General features: G+C 39.0%; 2 protein-coding genes across 2 annotated transcripts in view; one reads left to right on the plus strand and one right to left on the minus strand.

Annotated features, from left to right (window-relative positions):
• LOC102208929 (gap junction alpha-3 protein-like) overlaps positions 1-1698 on the plus strand; it is a 4663-nt gene extending 2965 nt beyond the window's left edge. The window contains exon 3 of the mRNA XM_005744281.1: positions 885-1698. Within this exon, the coding sequence (XP_005744338.1) occupies positions 885-1698 (814 nt within the window). The remainder of the gene's footprint in view (positions 1-884) is intronic.
• Positions 1699-10190: 8492 nt separating this feature from the next.
• Positions 10191-12748, minus strand: part of hpxb (hemopexin b) — a 10864-nt gene continuing 8306 nt past the window's right edge. The window contains exons 9-10 of the mRNA XM_005744222.1: positions 10599-10746; positions 10191-10527 (exon numbers count right to left, since the gene is read on the minus strand). Coding sequence (XP_005744279.1) covers positions 10301-10527; positions 10599-10746 — 375 coding nt within the window. The 3' untranslated portion in view covers positions 10191-10300. The remainder of the gene's footprint in view (positions 10528-10598; positions 10747-12748) is intronic.

Here is a 12748-nt window from a genome sequence, read left to right on the forward strand (position 1 = left end):
CTGCTTTTCGGTCTGGTTACTACCGTTTATGTCAGAACCGGTGCCATGATACCGGTACCCATCCCTAGTTGCCACATTACTAGAATTTTGATACCCAATAGTATTTAAATACCACAGGGGCAAAAAAACAAAACAAATTACGAATCATCTTTCCTTTCCTGGAAGAGGTAGAAATAATGAGCTAAATGAGGGTGGTTTAAGTGTCTGATTAGGTCTGTTTTTAAGAAGCTTTTCAGTGTCAGAAGTCAGTATATTTATAAATAAACAAAATGCTCTTAACACTCATTATCAGACAGTTTGTATCACATTAGTATGTTGTATGATGTCAATAATAGTGATAACCTTAGCATGGTCAAATCAAATCTTTTGTTTGTAAGTGGCAGTCAGTATGAATCAAGGCAAAGGGCTTAAAGAGAAGCCTTATTTCAATGAATCTAGGGCCTACCAAAAGGCTTAAGGATTATTTTGAATTATTTTGAACTGACAATCATGCAAAGCTACTCTAGGAGAGAGACCCAGTTGGAAGTACAGTGTACAAGCGAGTACAATAAGGTTCATTTCAGTTAACACAAGAGGATTTTGTGTTTACAGAGGGAGTCTAAAGTAAAAGGACATAGTATGAATAAATAGTATATTGAATAGTAAGGAGCTAGTTACTTTAGTCTATGAAGATATTGTTCAAATACTAACATTTTTGCCCTTGTGGGTTATTTAAAATTGATTATCACCAAGTGTTCCCACTGCAGCCTTTATCGCTTTAACAATGAGAAATCCAACAATAACATTGGATTTTCTTCCTTCTTTTTCTTTTAATGTTACATTTCCTATTATACACTGGTGTGATTTGTTAATCACAACCTCTTTTTGTTCCTCTGTTGCCATAGGCCCACTGAAAAGACAATCTTCATCATCTTTATGCTGGTCGTTGCCTGTGTCTCTTTGGTCCTCAACCTGCTGGAGATCTATCACCTAGGCTGGAAGAAAGTAAAGCGAGGGGTCACCAATGAGTTTGCACCTGACAGCGAGTCACTGATTCTGGCTGAAGATGAGCCCACAGACGCAGAGACGATCCCTGAGCAGACCTCTCCTTTGGTGCTCGACTGTCTGCCGACATTTGGCAGCGTGAGTGTGACGGGAGACGGGGCAGCTGAGGGAGGGGCCTACAGCCCACCAGAGTCTTCCCCTGCTGTGACCTCCTTAAACGCTGCGACCACCCCTGTGCCTGCTGGGATGAAGATGGACAACACGGCGTTCCACCCAGACGACTTCTTGTTGGATGCTGCTTCTTTTTATAGCAGCAGTGAGAAAGTGGGTGTTGGAAGTCAAGGACAGCTGGTGGTGATGGAGCAGAACTGGAACAACATGGTGCTGGAAGTCCACGATCTGAATGGAAAAAATTCAGCCTCAGCCTCCTCCTCTCCTGAAGTGGAAAAGACCCCAACACCAGAGGAGCAGCAATCTGCATTTCCCACACTTCCGCGCAACACCCCTCTTTCTTCTCTCATGCCAAAGGAGACGGCAATGAAAGAGGAAACTGCTGTCATCACAGCACCTAAGGTCCTGCACAATGACTTCACTGTGGTAACCAGGGCGGAGATGCATCTGCCTCCTGCTGCTGCGGGGACAGACAACCGCAAGCCAAGTCGGGCCAGCAAGAGTGGCGGTGGACGAGCTCGCCCCGATGACCTGGCCGTGTAGCTAAAACACACACTCACTCACACTTTTACCCAACTATGCATGCATGCTCTATACACAGAGAGAGCCTACACATGCTTTTTTTTTTTCTTTTAATATGCACTGCAGCATAAAACCACACCTAAGCATGCACTTCAGCATTAGCCTGATGCCTACTGGAGTTGGCTGCTTAGTTTATAGTCAGCATTGCGAATCTGAAATGATGCCCTACATAGATATTGACAACATCAGGGTATGTCCACATTAGTTTCTTAACGTGTAAGTTTTCAGTTCAAAGGAGGTTCAAATTGTTTAGAGTAATGGCTGTGCACATGGGGGTCCATTTTTTTCGTTTACAAACATATAAAAACATCCAGATTATTTTTATTTTATTTTTTTATTATTAGGTTTAGAGGCTAAATTAAATAGACCAAGAAACTATATCTTTTGTATGTAGATTGTTTCAAGACCAAAAATCCTGTCAGGCCATGGTTGTCATTCCAGCTTAGAGTTTTCAGGAATTTTCTTGTAGCCATGATATTGCCCACTGAAAAAGTATCACTAAAACAACCCCCAGCCAATTTAAGCTAATCATATCAAATCGATTGTTTTAGTAGTTTACTGACACAAAGACAGAAATGCAGAAGTCCATTTTGCTGCTACTTAATTTTGCTTCTCTGGCCATTCTCTCACTCCTCTTTGACAAAAGAATAATACAGGATAAGAAATCTAGATGATATTTAATGTAACTACACACTTAAAATATCCACACAGCCAGCAAAAATACATATAAGGAAAGGTTATTGTGATGATGATGATGACTGGACTTACTAATAAGTTTTTGTGCAGTTTTTTTTATTTTCATCTTTCTTTTATTTCTTTCCTGTGAGACATCAGAGGAAAGGTTTGCACTTTTGTTTCTTGAGCTTTAATTTTTCTTGTGATGTGATGGTGGAGCTGAAGTGTCGTAAGTGTGTAGAACTCGTCCATCTCTGTGTACGCTCTCTACACAGCCTGTAGTTTTAATAAATAGAGGGATTCACCAGCATTAGAAAATAGCAGGTGACCATAAAGCAGGCCCACCCAGAGATGTAGTTCTAAGGCTTGTGTGTGTGTCTGCATTTAGGTATATTTATAATGTTTCGTGTTTACAAAATAATATCTCTGCGGTTACATCAGGGTAAACTATATATAAATATGTAAATACATAATAATTAACAGCATTGATATGCACGACAAGACTTTATACAGAACTACCTATGTTTTTAAAAAGTTTGTCTCTGATCAAACTGCAGTTTTACATAAGAAACCAAAAACCATAAATGCTTTAACATTTTACTGACTTTGAGCCAAAGTTTGTCACTATGCAAAACCCCTTAGCATAAGAGTTGAGTCGACTAATAAGACAGTATTTCAAAGTTCCTTACTGAACAGGTTTAAGTTTTGCAGCTTGAACTGAGTATAAAAACTGCCTTCTTTCTGCTGGTTGTGTTTGCAGTGTGGCACGGAAGTGTTGAGTTCCCTGGAGCTGTTTTGTTTAGGAGGACTCTTAACTTAATTTTCTAGTTGAGCTGTAGATTATGCTGTAGCTCTTAGATTTTTTTGAGAGAAAAGAAAGCAATATGATCTAAGAAGTGTTCATTTTTACTTTGCTGTTAGTACTTAACACATCCCACATAGGAATGTTCATTTATGTCCTGTTTTTCTATTAATTCCTGCCAGATTAAAAACACAAGAAAACACACGGATAATGGTTTATGCATTCTAGGTTGTTATGTTGCTTATTAGTAACTTCCCTAAAGCTTTAATTTACCCACTTTTATCCATTGGAGGGAAAAAGTCAGCCTTGCATCAGGACAGCAAGAGAGAGTGGTTTGGAGGAAACTGTGTTTTGTGTTTTTGCAACTTTGTGTTCCTCTATGAACAGATTTGAGTTGCTTATAAATAACACGCTTGAAAAAAAAAAAGCATCCTACCAAAGAACAGTCAGTGATTAACATTTGAATTTAAACACTTTTTTCCTCACATACTTCACAGCTCAGCTGTCAAATATCAAAGTGCTTTAAGTAATGCTCATATACTGAAACCAAATGCATAAACATAGATCTAGTGATTGTTCGATAATGTGCATTCATTTCAATTTGAAAAGGTTCATATTTTACACTTTTTGGATGGCGTAGACATGGTGTAGTGGATAAAGTCAACTTAATATTCTTAATAAAGCTAAGTTCTAAATTTCCAGAATAAACTGAATGTTGCTGATGTTGTGCCTGGAATCTGCTGGAGCCACTCTTCCAGTTTTAGGGTTAAAGCTCCTTCCATTCCCTTCCTATTGCAGTTGTTCCTTCAGTACTTCTCTGTTTTCATAAGCGCTTTCTTCCTGATGTTTCTATCTGCTGGAATTGCCATATTTATCACGATTGCAGTCTTCTGCTCCTTTTCAACCACCGCTATGCCTGGTTGGTTGGCCAACATCTGCTTGTCTGGAACTCAAAGTCCCACATGACCTTCGACCTGTTTTTCTCAGTCACCTTTGGCGCTGTTCTCCCATCAGGACTTGGGGACTTCTAGTCCATATGCAGCACAGATGCTCCTGTACGCCATCCAAGCAACTTGGTTGTGCCTCTCAGTGTAAATGGCCCCAGCTTACATCTTACATCCTGCTAATATGTGGTGGATAGTCTCCTGGGCACCTTTGAACAGGCTGCAACTTGGGACCTGTTGGCGGTGGTAGGCTCCTTCCTCTCTGGATCTGGTGCTTAGGGCCTGTTCTTGTGTTGCCATGATCAGTGCCTCTGTGCTGTCCCTTAGGCCAGCCTTTTCTAGCCACTAGTAGGAAATCTTGATGCCATCTAGTTCCTCTATCTGTCGATGGTACATCCTATGCTTGGTCGTCCATCGCCCTCTGTCTTCAGCTGCCAGAGGCATTCTTGCAGCTGCTTATTTCTGGGGTCCATCCTCCCGATGTATTCGTGGATGCTCTATGTTTCATCCTGGACTGTGGATTTGACACTCACTAATGCTCCCCTTCCCTTTTCCGTTGCTCAGAGAGCCTTAGGGGCTTTGCCTCAGGAATTTGGAACAATAGGGTCTGACCTATTGTTCCAAAGATGCTAATGCCGCTACTAGACTAGACTGCTAGCTTATATATTATATATATAGCTACCCTTGCTCCCAGGCATATTGATTAGCACAACCACCTATCTTTTGGATTTACAGATTCACAGATAAATAGTGCTTCTGGATCTGCTGGATCGTTTGTCTAGTATAAATTTTAAAAAACATAGCAAATGTGGTTGTTTCCCCAAAACACAATATCCCTTGCAAGCATCTACCACGTTCATGGTATAAACCAGAGCCCTTTTCAGACATTAACTATGTCACATTTCAGGTTTCATCAATCTGTAAAAGTGTTGACATCCTTAAGGTATTTTTTAATGGCCTAATACCAATATCAATATCAAAACAGTGAAGGAGAATGCCACAGTACTTGCCAAATATTTGCTATTCGCTGGAGATGGGACATGCCTCAAGTGACATTGAATCTGTTCGTAGAGTGTTACCTCTGTTTTATTTGATTATGATGTTATTCCAGTCATTAAGTTTGTGATTAAGAATGTATTTTCTGTAAAACTAGATGGCATACCATTGATGGGGTCACCCTCAGGTTCATGTTTGGAACTTTTCAAAGTTCGGAGTTAAAGATTTCCATCTTGTCATGAGTTCAACTCCTAAAGCGCATAAATGAACATAAGAAACAAGGTGATAAATTAGAATCAATATACGGTGAAAGGAACTTGTTCTACATACTTTGTAGTTAAGAACAAATCATTTTGTAATGAATAAAATTAGCCCCCCCATAAATGCTGTTTGTGGATAGAGTTTATGTCTCTGATCAAGTTTGGGTGACAATAAATTCAGCACACTGTAGATGCTGAACCACTTAATCTATTCTTAGAGAGGAAGTTGCAGGTTGTGATGTGTTGATTTAACCAAACCAAAGAAATATCCACCAAAGAGATAATACAGAAAATACATTATGTTAGAGTTTCTTTTAAAAAGATGACTTTTTGAAATAAGGTATTATCTTTTTTTATTGTTTAAATGTTGTTTTTTTTAAACTTTATTGTACCAAGTTGTTCTTAGTATCTTTGACATGTAGGTAAAGTTTTGCACAGTTAGACAGTTATGAAGACATTGAAATATTTAGAGAGAAGCAAAAATCAGAAGGGTTTTGTATAAAGAGGGATATATTAACATATTTAGTTTATTTGTGGAAATAACAAACACAATTAGACTTGGAATGGACGAGAAATGAAACTAAAGTGATATTTTTCTGTCCTGAAAATGGTTGAAGAGATGTTGGCTCTAGCTTTTACCAGTGGATGTACCTTGAATCAAAGACTTTCTGATGGGAAATGATGAAGATTATATGATGGACTTATCATCTACACAAGCAGGAGCACACACAGAATAACCCCTGCGACTACTCCCACTGTAAAATGATTGTCTTTGAAGAGAAGGGCCTTTTGTCTGAACCTTTTGTTGAAGAACATGTTGATGTAAATGTTGATTTACCTCAGATGTTTACAGAACTGTTACTCAATAAATATTTTGTACCATACCTATATTTGTTGCTTGTTTGGAATATTTTGGGGTCCGGAGCAATGTCGCCAATTGATTTCAATGGAAAGTAGTTAAAACTTAGCCTAACCTGCTTCTGCTAGAGGTTTCTTCCTGGTAAAAAGTGCTTGGCCATGTTGTATGATTGTTGGGATTTTTTTCTAATATTTTAGGGTCTTTACTTTACAAAGCCGTGAGGTGACTGCTGTGAATTGGTGCTATATGAATAAAATTGAATTGAACTGAGAGTGCTAATTAGCATATTCATGGTTTTGTTGCATCAGTCTTTTATTCTGCCTCTCAGCCAATGTGGGGTTTTTATCAGTTTCTTCTTTACTTGTGCAAATGTACACTATGCATAGCCACTTCTAGTTATTTCCAAGCTCCAAGGGAACACTTAAAGATTCTTTAATTAAATTTTTGGTGATACATTGAATCTAACCCTCAGTGATTCTACATAGTCCCCCATTTTCAATTGGGCAAACAACGATCATTTTAAGTGCAAGGAGTATTTTGTTTTGTTTTTTTTTACTTTTTTTAAATTAAAATCTTGTGCAGTCAATGATTCTCTGGAACCTTTGGACTGATCACCGTATGTTGTGCTTGATACCTTGAGATGCTCTTTCAGACCTTTTACTGCATCTGCCATCACTGTTTGTGAGCCTTTTTTGCGTCCAGCTGGGTCTTTTTTAATTGAAAAACATGCTCTTCATATTTGCACTTTTCCTTCCCATCAGTTTTGCAGACTTTGTTTGAATCTGAACAGACAGTGTGCCATGTAAGCTTTAGAACACATCATCAAAAGTACTAGTGATGTCCATGCTATAACATAACTATAACACTGCCTCCACAGCCTGTTCTCACTCCCGAGGAGTAATATAATGATGATTTGTCAAGTCTCGCGTTCCTGAGGAACGCGAAAGGTGACCGTCCGCGTTCCTATGCTACAAGCCGGGTTATGGATGAAATACACGTTCCAGCCATGTATTCCAGCTCTAACCCTAACCTTATACCTAACCATAACCTCATCTCTAACCTTAACCAGCACTCTAATGACGTTAGATAGTGTTTTCCAAAGCGATTTAATCGAAACAAACGTACATGTGTAGATTCATTCCAAACGGTTCTCATGTTTCGTAATGTAGGGACGTGTTGGGTGGCCAGAAGCATAATATGTTGATTATTTGTCACCTAGCGTAAAATGTTACGCTTTGGGAGTGAGAACGTGTTGGTGTCCATCAAGTTTGATAGATGACTTGGTTTGATAGATCAAACCATACGTGTAAGTAGAGCCAATAATTGGGATTGATAGACAAGTAGACTAACATTCTAAGGAATTGGAATACTGGGGACCAGTTCTCGATTCCCATCCCTACTTCTGTGGTATTTCAGGGCACAGAAGATGCCTTCACTTTGACAGATTTAAGTGATTTCTTAATTCAACAGGTGTAATAGTGATGAGTCCTGGGTGTGGCTAGTGGAACTGAAGTCAGCTTTAAAAAAAATGTAGTTAATTCATGGGGGCAGTTACAATAAATTAAATCATCATTTAAAAACTGCATTTTGGATTTACTCGGGTTTTCTTTGACTAATAATAAAATGTATGTTATGACCCAAAACATGACAGTGTGACAATTATGCAAAATCCTAAGAAACCAGGAAGGGGGCAAATACTTTTCCACATCACTGTAAAATCAACTGTGGTGGTGTACAGATGCAAAATTACAAAAGTTGTGTTGTTATCCAAAAATGTGTAAACCTAATTATGTTCTAGCAGCCTGTAGGCAAAATGTGAGATAGAAAAAAAGCAGTCTATTAGTTTGTATATGTATGATATTGTATGATATCGATTGCTGAGGCTGAGGAGCTTCATTTGGAGTCAAAGCTACTGTAAACTACAAAGAAGAGCTGTTGATATAGCAGATATCAAATAGTTACAACGTACTGAGCTTTTGTTATTAGCGTTCCATGCTATGCTAGCTCTCCCTCTATCAAACAAGGCATAGCTCCTGACATGTGGTGAAACAAACAACATACAACTTAATGGAAAGGATAGACCCACTGACACAAGTATAGCCAAGATAGTGTATTCCTAGTCTAAATCGAATTGAGTCATTTTCTTTTAATTACATCTATTATCACAAATCAAGTAACTCAGTTGAAGTGTAAAAATATGTATCAGGTATGAACTGTGCTCTCTGCCAAGTGGCAAAATAGTTCACTCGACCTGCAATCCCTCTAAATACAGGAAATGGAAAATATATATGTTTATTTGCATTTGTCTTTTGAAAGTCATAACTCACCATGACACCATGAATAAATAAATATTAGAAAAACAAAAACTCTCAGCAAGCTCCTTCAGTTAAATGCAAATGTGCAGTGCTAGAAAGCGGAACAAAAACCGGTCTAAAAGAAGCTAACAGAAGCATTGACAATCAATAAATTCATAAACAGATGTTTATTATTTAATCACAGTAACAAGTACACTGGATCGCATGCGCGAATATGCACTTACATATTCGTGTGTGTGTGTGTGTGTGTGTGTGTGTGTGTGTGTGTGTGTGTGTGTGTGTGTGTGTGTGTGTCCCAGTGGCCTCACCCATTAAACTGTGCTGAGGCCAGCACTTCTTTTATGCTGGCTGAAAGTCCCAGGGATTTTGGCTGAACAAAAACCTCTCCGGGGAGAGAAAAGGCCTTGAATGCCTGCTAATGCTATTCCGACCTCTGGACTCTTGCAGGCTGGTGCGTACGTGTCTGCATGGTCCAGTATGGCTAGAGACAGTAATTTAAATATTTTGCAATAAAGAGAGAGAACTGGATTTATAACTCTGTTATATATATCTACATATACATATTGATAATAAAAGGATGATGGAAATGCAATACCTGACTTTGATGTTAACATATTAAAAATTAACTTTGTTTTCATTTTTTAATTTCAAAAATAATTGTAAAACCTACAACACGTTCAAGAAGCTAATAAAAGGTATGATCTAGTAAAAGTTTTATTTGTCATATGACATATTCAAAAGTTAAGGTGAAAAAGAGATTGTCTGAGGAAAATTATTTTAAAATCAACACAATGGATAAAAGCTCCATCACGTGCATTACTGTGCTGCCCTTGTGTATTTGTGCAATCAATAGGCTATTTAAGAGGGAGGGGTTAAGTCAAAAGTTCATTTTTTAATTCCTAGTTTTCACACTAAAGGAGCACTTAAGCTAACCGAAATGTTATCTGGGCCGACCGAAGAGCCCCTTGGAAGGCAGATGCACTTACAAAAGAGGCATTTAGAGCACTCAAGTGCCCCCTTGGATGTGACATCAGAGGATGTGTCTCATTTGGGCACAGAAGCAATGACTGAAAACAATCTGCATGAGCTGTTTGTTTGACCTGATGCCTTTTAGTCAAGTAATAGTCCTGAAAAGGATTTTTCAGATACCTGAATACTCCGTATTGATTGTATAAAGCTGACAGAAAAGAAATATATATAAGTTTTAAAGTACCAGTATCATTTCTGAAAGCTATAAGAAATGAAAAAACTTTTGGTCAGCAAGAGGACCTGTAATATCAGTGCAACAACAAGAAGAAGTCACACTTTGTTCATTAAAGAAGCAAATCACTGGGACAGAGCCATGCATGGGAATATGCATGCCTTTGTACAGCAGGTCCTCTTGTGGCCAAACTCTGACAGTACTTCATTTTAACTGAACTTGGTTGATTTCAGTTCCAAGCTTGCAGATTCAAAATATAGATGCTTTAATAATAAAGATTTCACCATGAAAAATGCTTTATTCACCAAGCAAGTCAAACTTCATTGCAAGACATGATCATTTTTCCAAAAACTGACTTGAATGACCCTGATTAAGGCCACAAGCCGAAACGCGTTGGTCACCTAATAAAGCTGTTCCCTATTACTTTAGCTTTCGCTGGAGTCTTCACGTCCAAAAACTGACTTGCCAGTAAATTATTATTAAGGTTTCTTCCTCATTTTTCTTTTTCTGATTAATCCTCACACCCTATCATTCCTGACGTGATGTTTCGAGGAACAGGAGCGATCCTGCTTGTAGCCAATATCATGGGACTTTCATAGAGGTAATACTGTGAACCCTTGAACACTTTAATGCCATCTGGACCACAGAGACCAGCATCAATATCAGGCAAGGGCAAAGGTATTTCTCGGTTGATGACCCTGGGCGTGGCAGTGAGGTCAACGTCACGAATCATGTGTCCTTTTGGAGAAAGCAAATGTAAATACCAATTTTCTCCACAAAAACTAAGACATAAGCACTCAGTAACTTACCTTGGAGTATATGAACTGTGTGTTCATTGGGACAGAGGAAAGCGGCATCCACGGTTCCTTCAACGCCTAATTCCTCCCTGAGGGATTTAGGGTAGCCTTCAATTAGGACGTAGTGGGCATCAGTTTTATAGATGTAAACCTGATCATCCTGTAAGTGTTTTGTTAGAATAAGTGGATTTTAGTTTTAACTTCAACACAGAAATTGTGTGTGTGTGTGTGGGGGGGGGGGGGGGGGGGGGGGGGTTTATATGGTGTCTACCTTAATCAGGTACATTTTGTTGGTGTAGGAGAAAACGGCATCCACCCCGTTTGTCACTTCTTTCCATCCCCTGGTTATTGGAAAGGCGTGAAGGCCGTTACGCCTGTTGTCCACACGCATGTAGTTAAGCCCTGAGAAATTGAACTTGTTCTTTATCATGGCAGAAAACTTAAAGACATTTTTTTACAGGATCACATTTGGATGAAGCACTCCTAAATCTGTATGCTACATATAAAGTGTGGATCAACATGCTATTAGCTCAGCTGTTTCCTTGTAAACTTTCCGGGTTAGCCTGACTCTCACTAAAGTTCAAAAATACACCTGGCAAGTTGTAAAGTTACAAAAAAGAAAAGTGACAATTTGTTTGTTTGATCTGTGCAACAACTAAACTGCAAAAGAATCCTACTTTAGCAGTTACATAAGGCTATATGTTACTTAGCCAAATAGCTAAATGCTATTTTAAGTGTGTTATTAATATGCACCTTCTTAGTTTAGCTTGGTAACATCATTATTTAGTTGACTGTTAATGTTATTTTATTTGGTATTTAAACTCTTACAGTTTGATGTTTGATGGCAATAAAATAACTGAAATATCATTTTTTTTGCTTTAAATTTTATCCTAAATTAACTCAAAATACAAGGACTGTCCGAAGTTCCCTCAGCTAAAAGCCCATCTAGAAATAATTAAATTATAATCTATTTATTCAGTTATGGGAGATCACACTAAGTGAGAGCTAACTGAGAATTTGAAACATATGTCACATTACCTGTAAATAAATAAATTCTGCCTCTGTCATCTGTAGTAATGGCATCTAGTTTGACTTCGCTGCATTTAGGAGCCTTGTGATCACCTCCGTGACCTGCGGGAAACACACAAGATTGTATGTATCTGACAAAAAAACCTCCAAAATGAATCTCTAAGATTCTCTTCTTAATGAACCCACCAAAGTTTTCGCACTTCATGAAGTAATTGCGGGCATCCTTTGGGTACGTGCCGCTAACTTCTCCTGATACTGGGTTGAACCTGGTGAAGTTGTGTCCATGGAAACAGTAGTAGTGTTCTGCCCAGCGGAAAGCAGAGGTGCAGAGAGGCAGGTGGGGCCACGTCTTGGTCTTCACTGTCTTTGTGACTATATCATAAACATACACATCTTGCCCTATGGAGGGAAATGACCACTTTGAGAAGGAGATCACAAGTCATCACTGTAATAGAGTGAATTGTTGCCCCCCAGTGGTAAAATACAGAAGTGCCTGTTACAGGGCTAGTTCTTGGTTGACCAATATATAACAACAAAAAAGGGTAGTTTTCTGCACCGCTAAGAAACAACAAGTTAGTGTGTGATGTCCGGCTGTTCAATAAAGGCACCTAACCACGTCCTTCTGTCCTGATCCTTTTAAGAGCCTAATCCAGAATATCACAACTGGCGATGAGGATTCTAAAGATTTCCACAGCGTGACAGAGGCTGTAGGAGGGTTGTGTTCACATGTAAAGAAAAAGACAAATCAAGACGTTTTCTTCACGGCTGCAGCGGAACAGCTTTTGGTGAGCTAACATGGCGATGCATGTGGGTCGTGTTGAAGAGTATAATGAATCGAAGGAAGATTTTGAGTCATATCTGGAGCAGTTGGAGCAATGGATGTTGGCAAATGATGTTTCCGATGAGAAGAAAGTGTGCACGTTTTTCTCTGTGATCGGAGCAGATGCATACAGGCTGCTAAAGAATCTTGTGTCTCCGAGGGTACCGAGTACCATGGGATATGCAGCGCTGACTGGAGCGTTAAGTGCGCATTATAAGCCGACTCCAGTGGTGATAGCTGAGCGTTTTCGTTTTCAGAAACGTAACCAGAAAGAAGGGGAGGCAGTTTCTGACTATGTTGTCGCCCTGAGGCA

This window comes from Pundamilia nyererei, unplaced genomic scaffold (assembly GCF_000239375.1).
Source record: "Pundamilia nyererei isolate P.nyererei 1_Seehausen unplaced genomic scaffold, PunNye1.0 scaffold00141, whole genome shotgun sequence".
In the NCBI taxonomy this organism is placed as follows: domain Eukaryota; kingdom Metazoa; phylum Chordata; class Actinopteri; order Cichliformes; family Cichlidae; genus Pundamilia; species Pundamilia nyererei.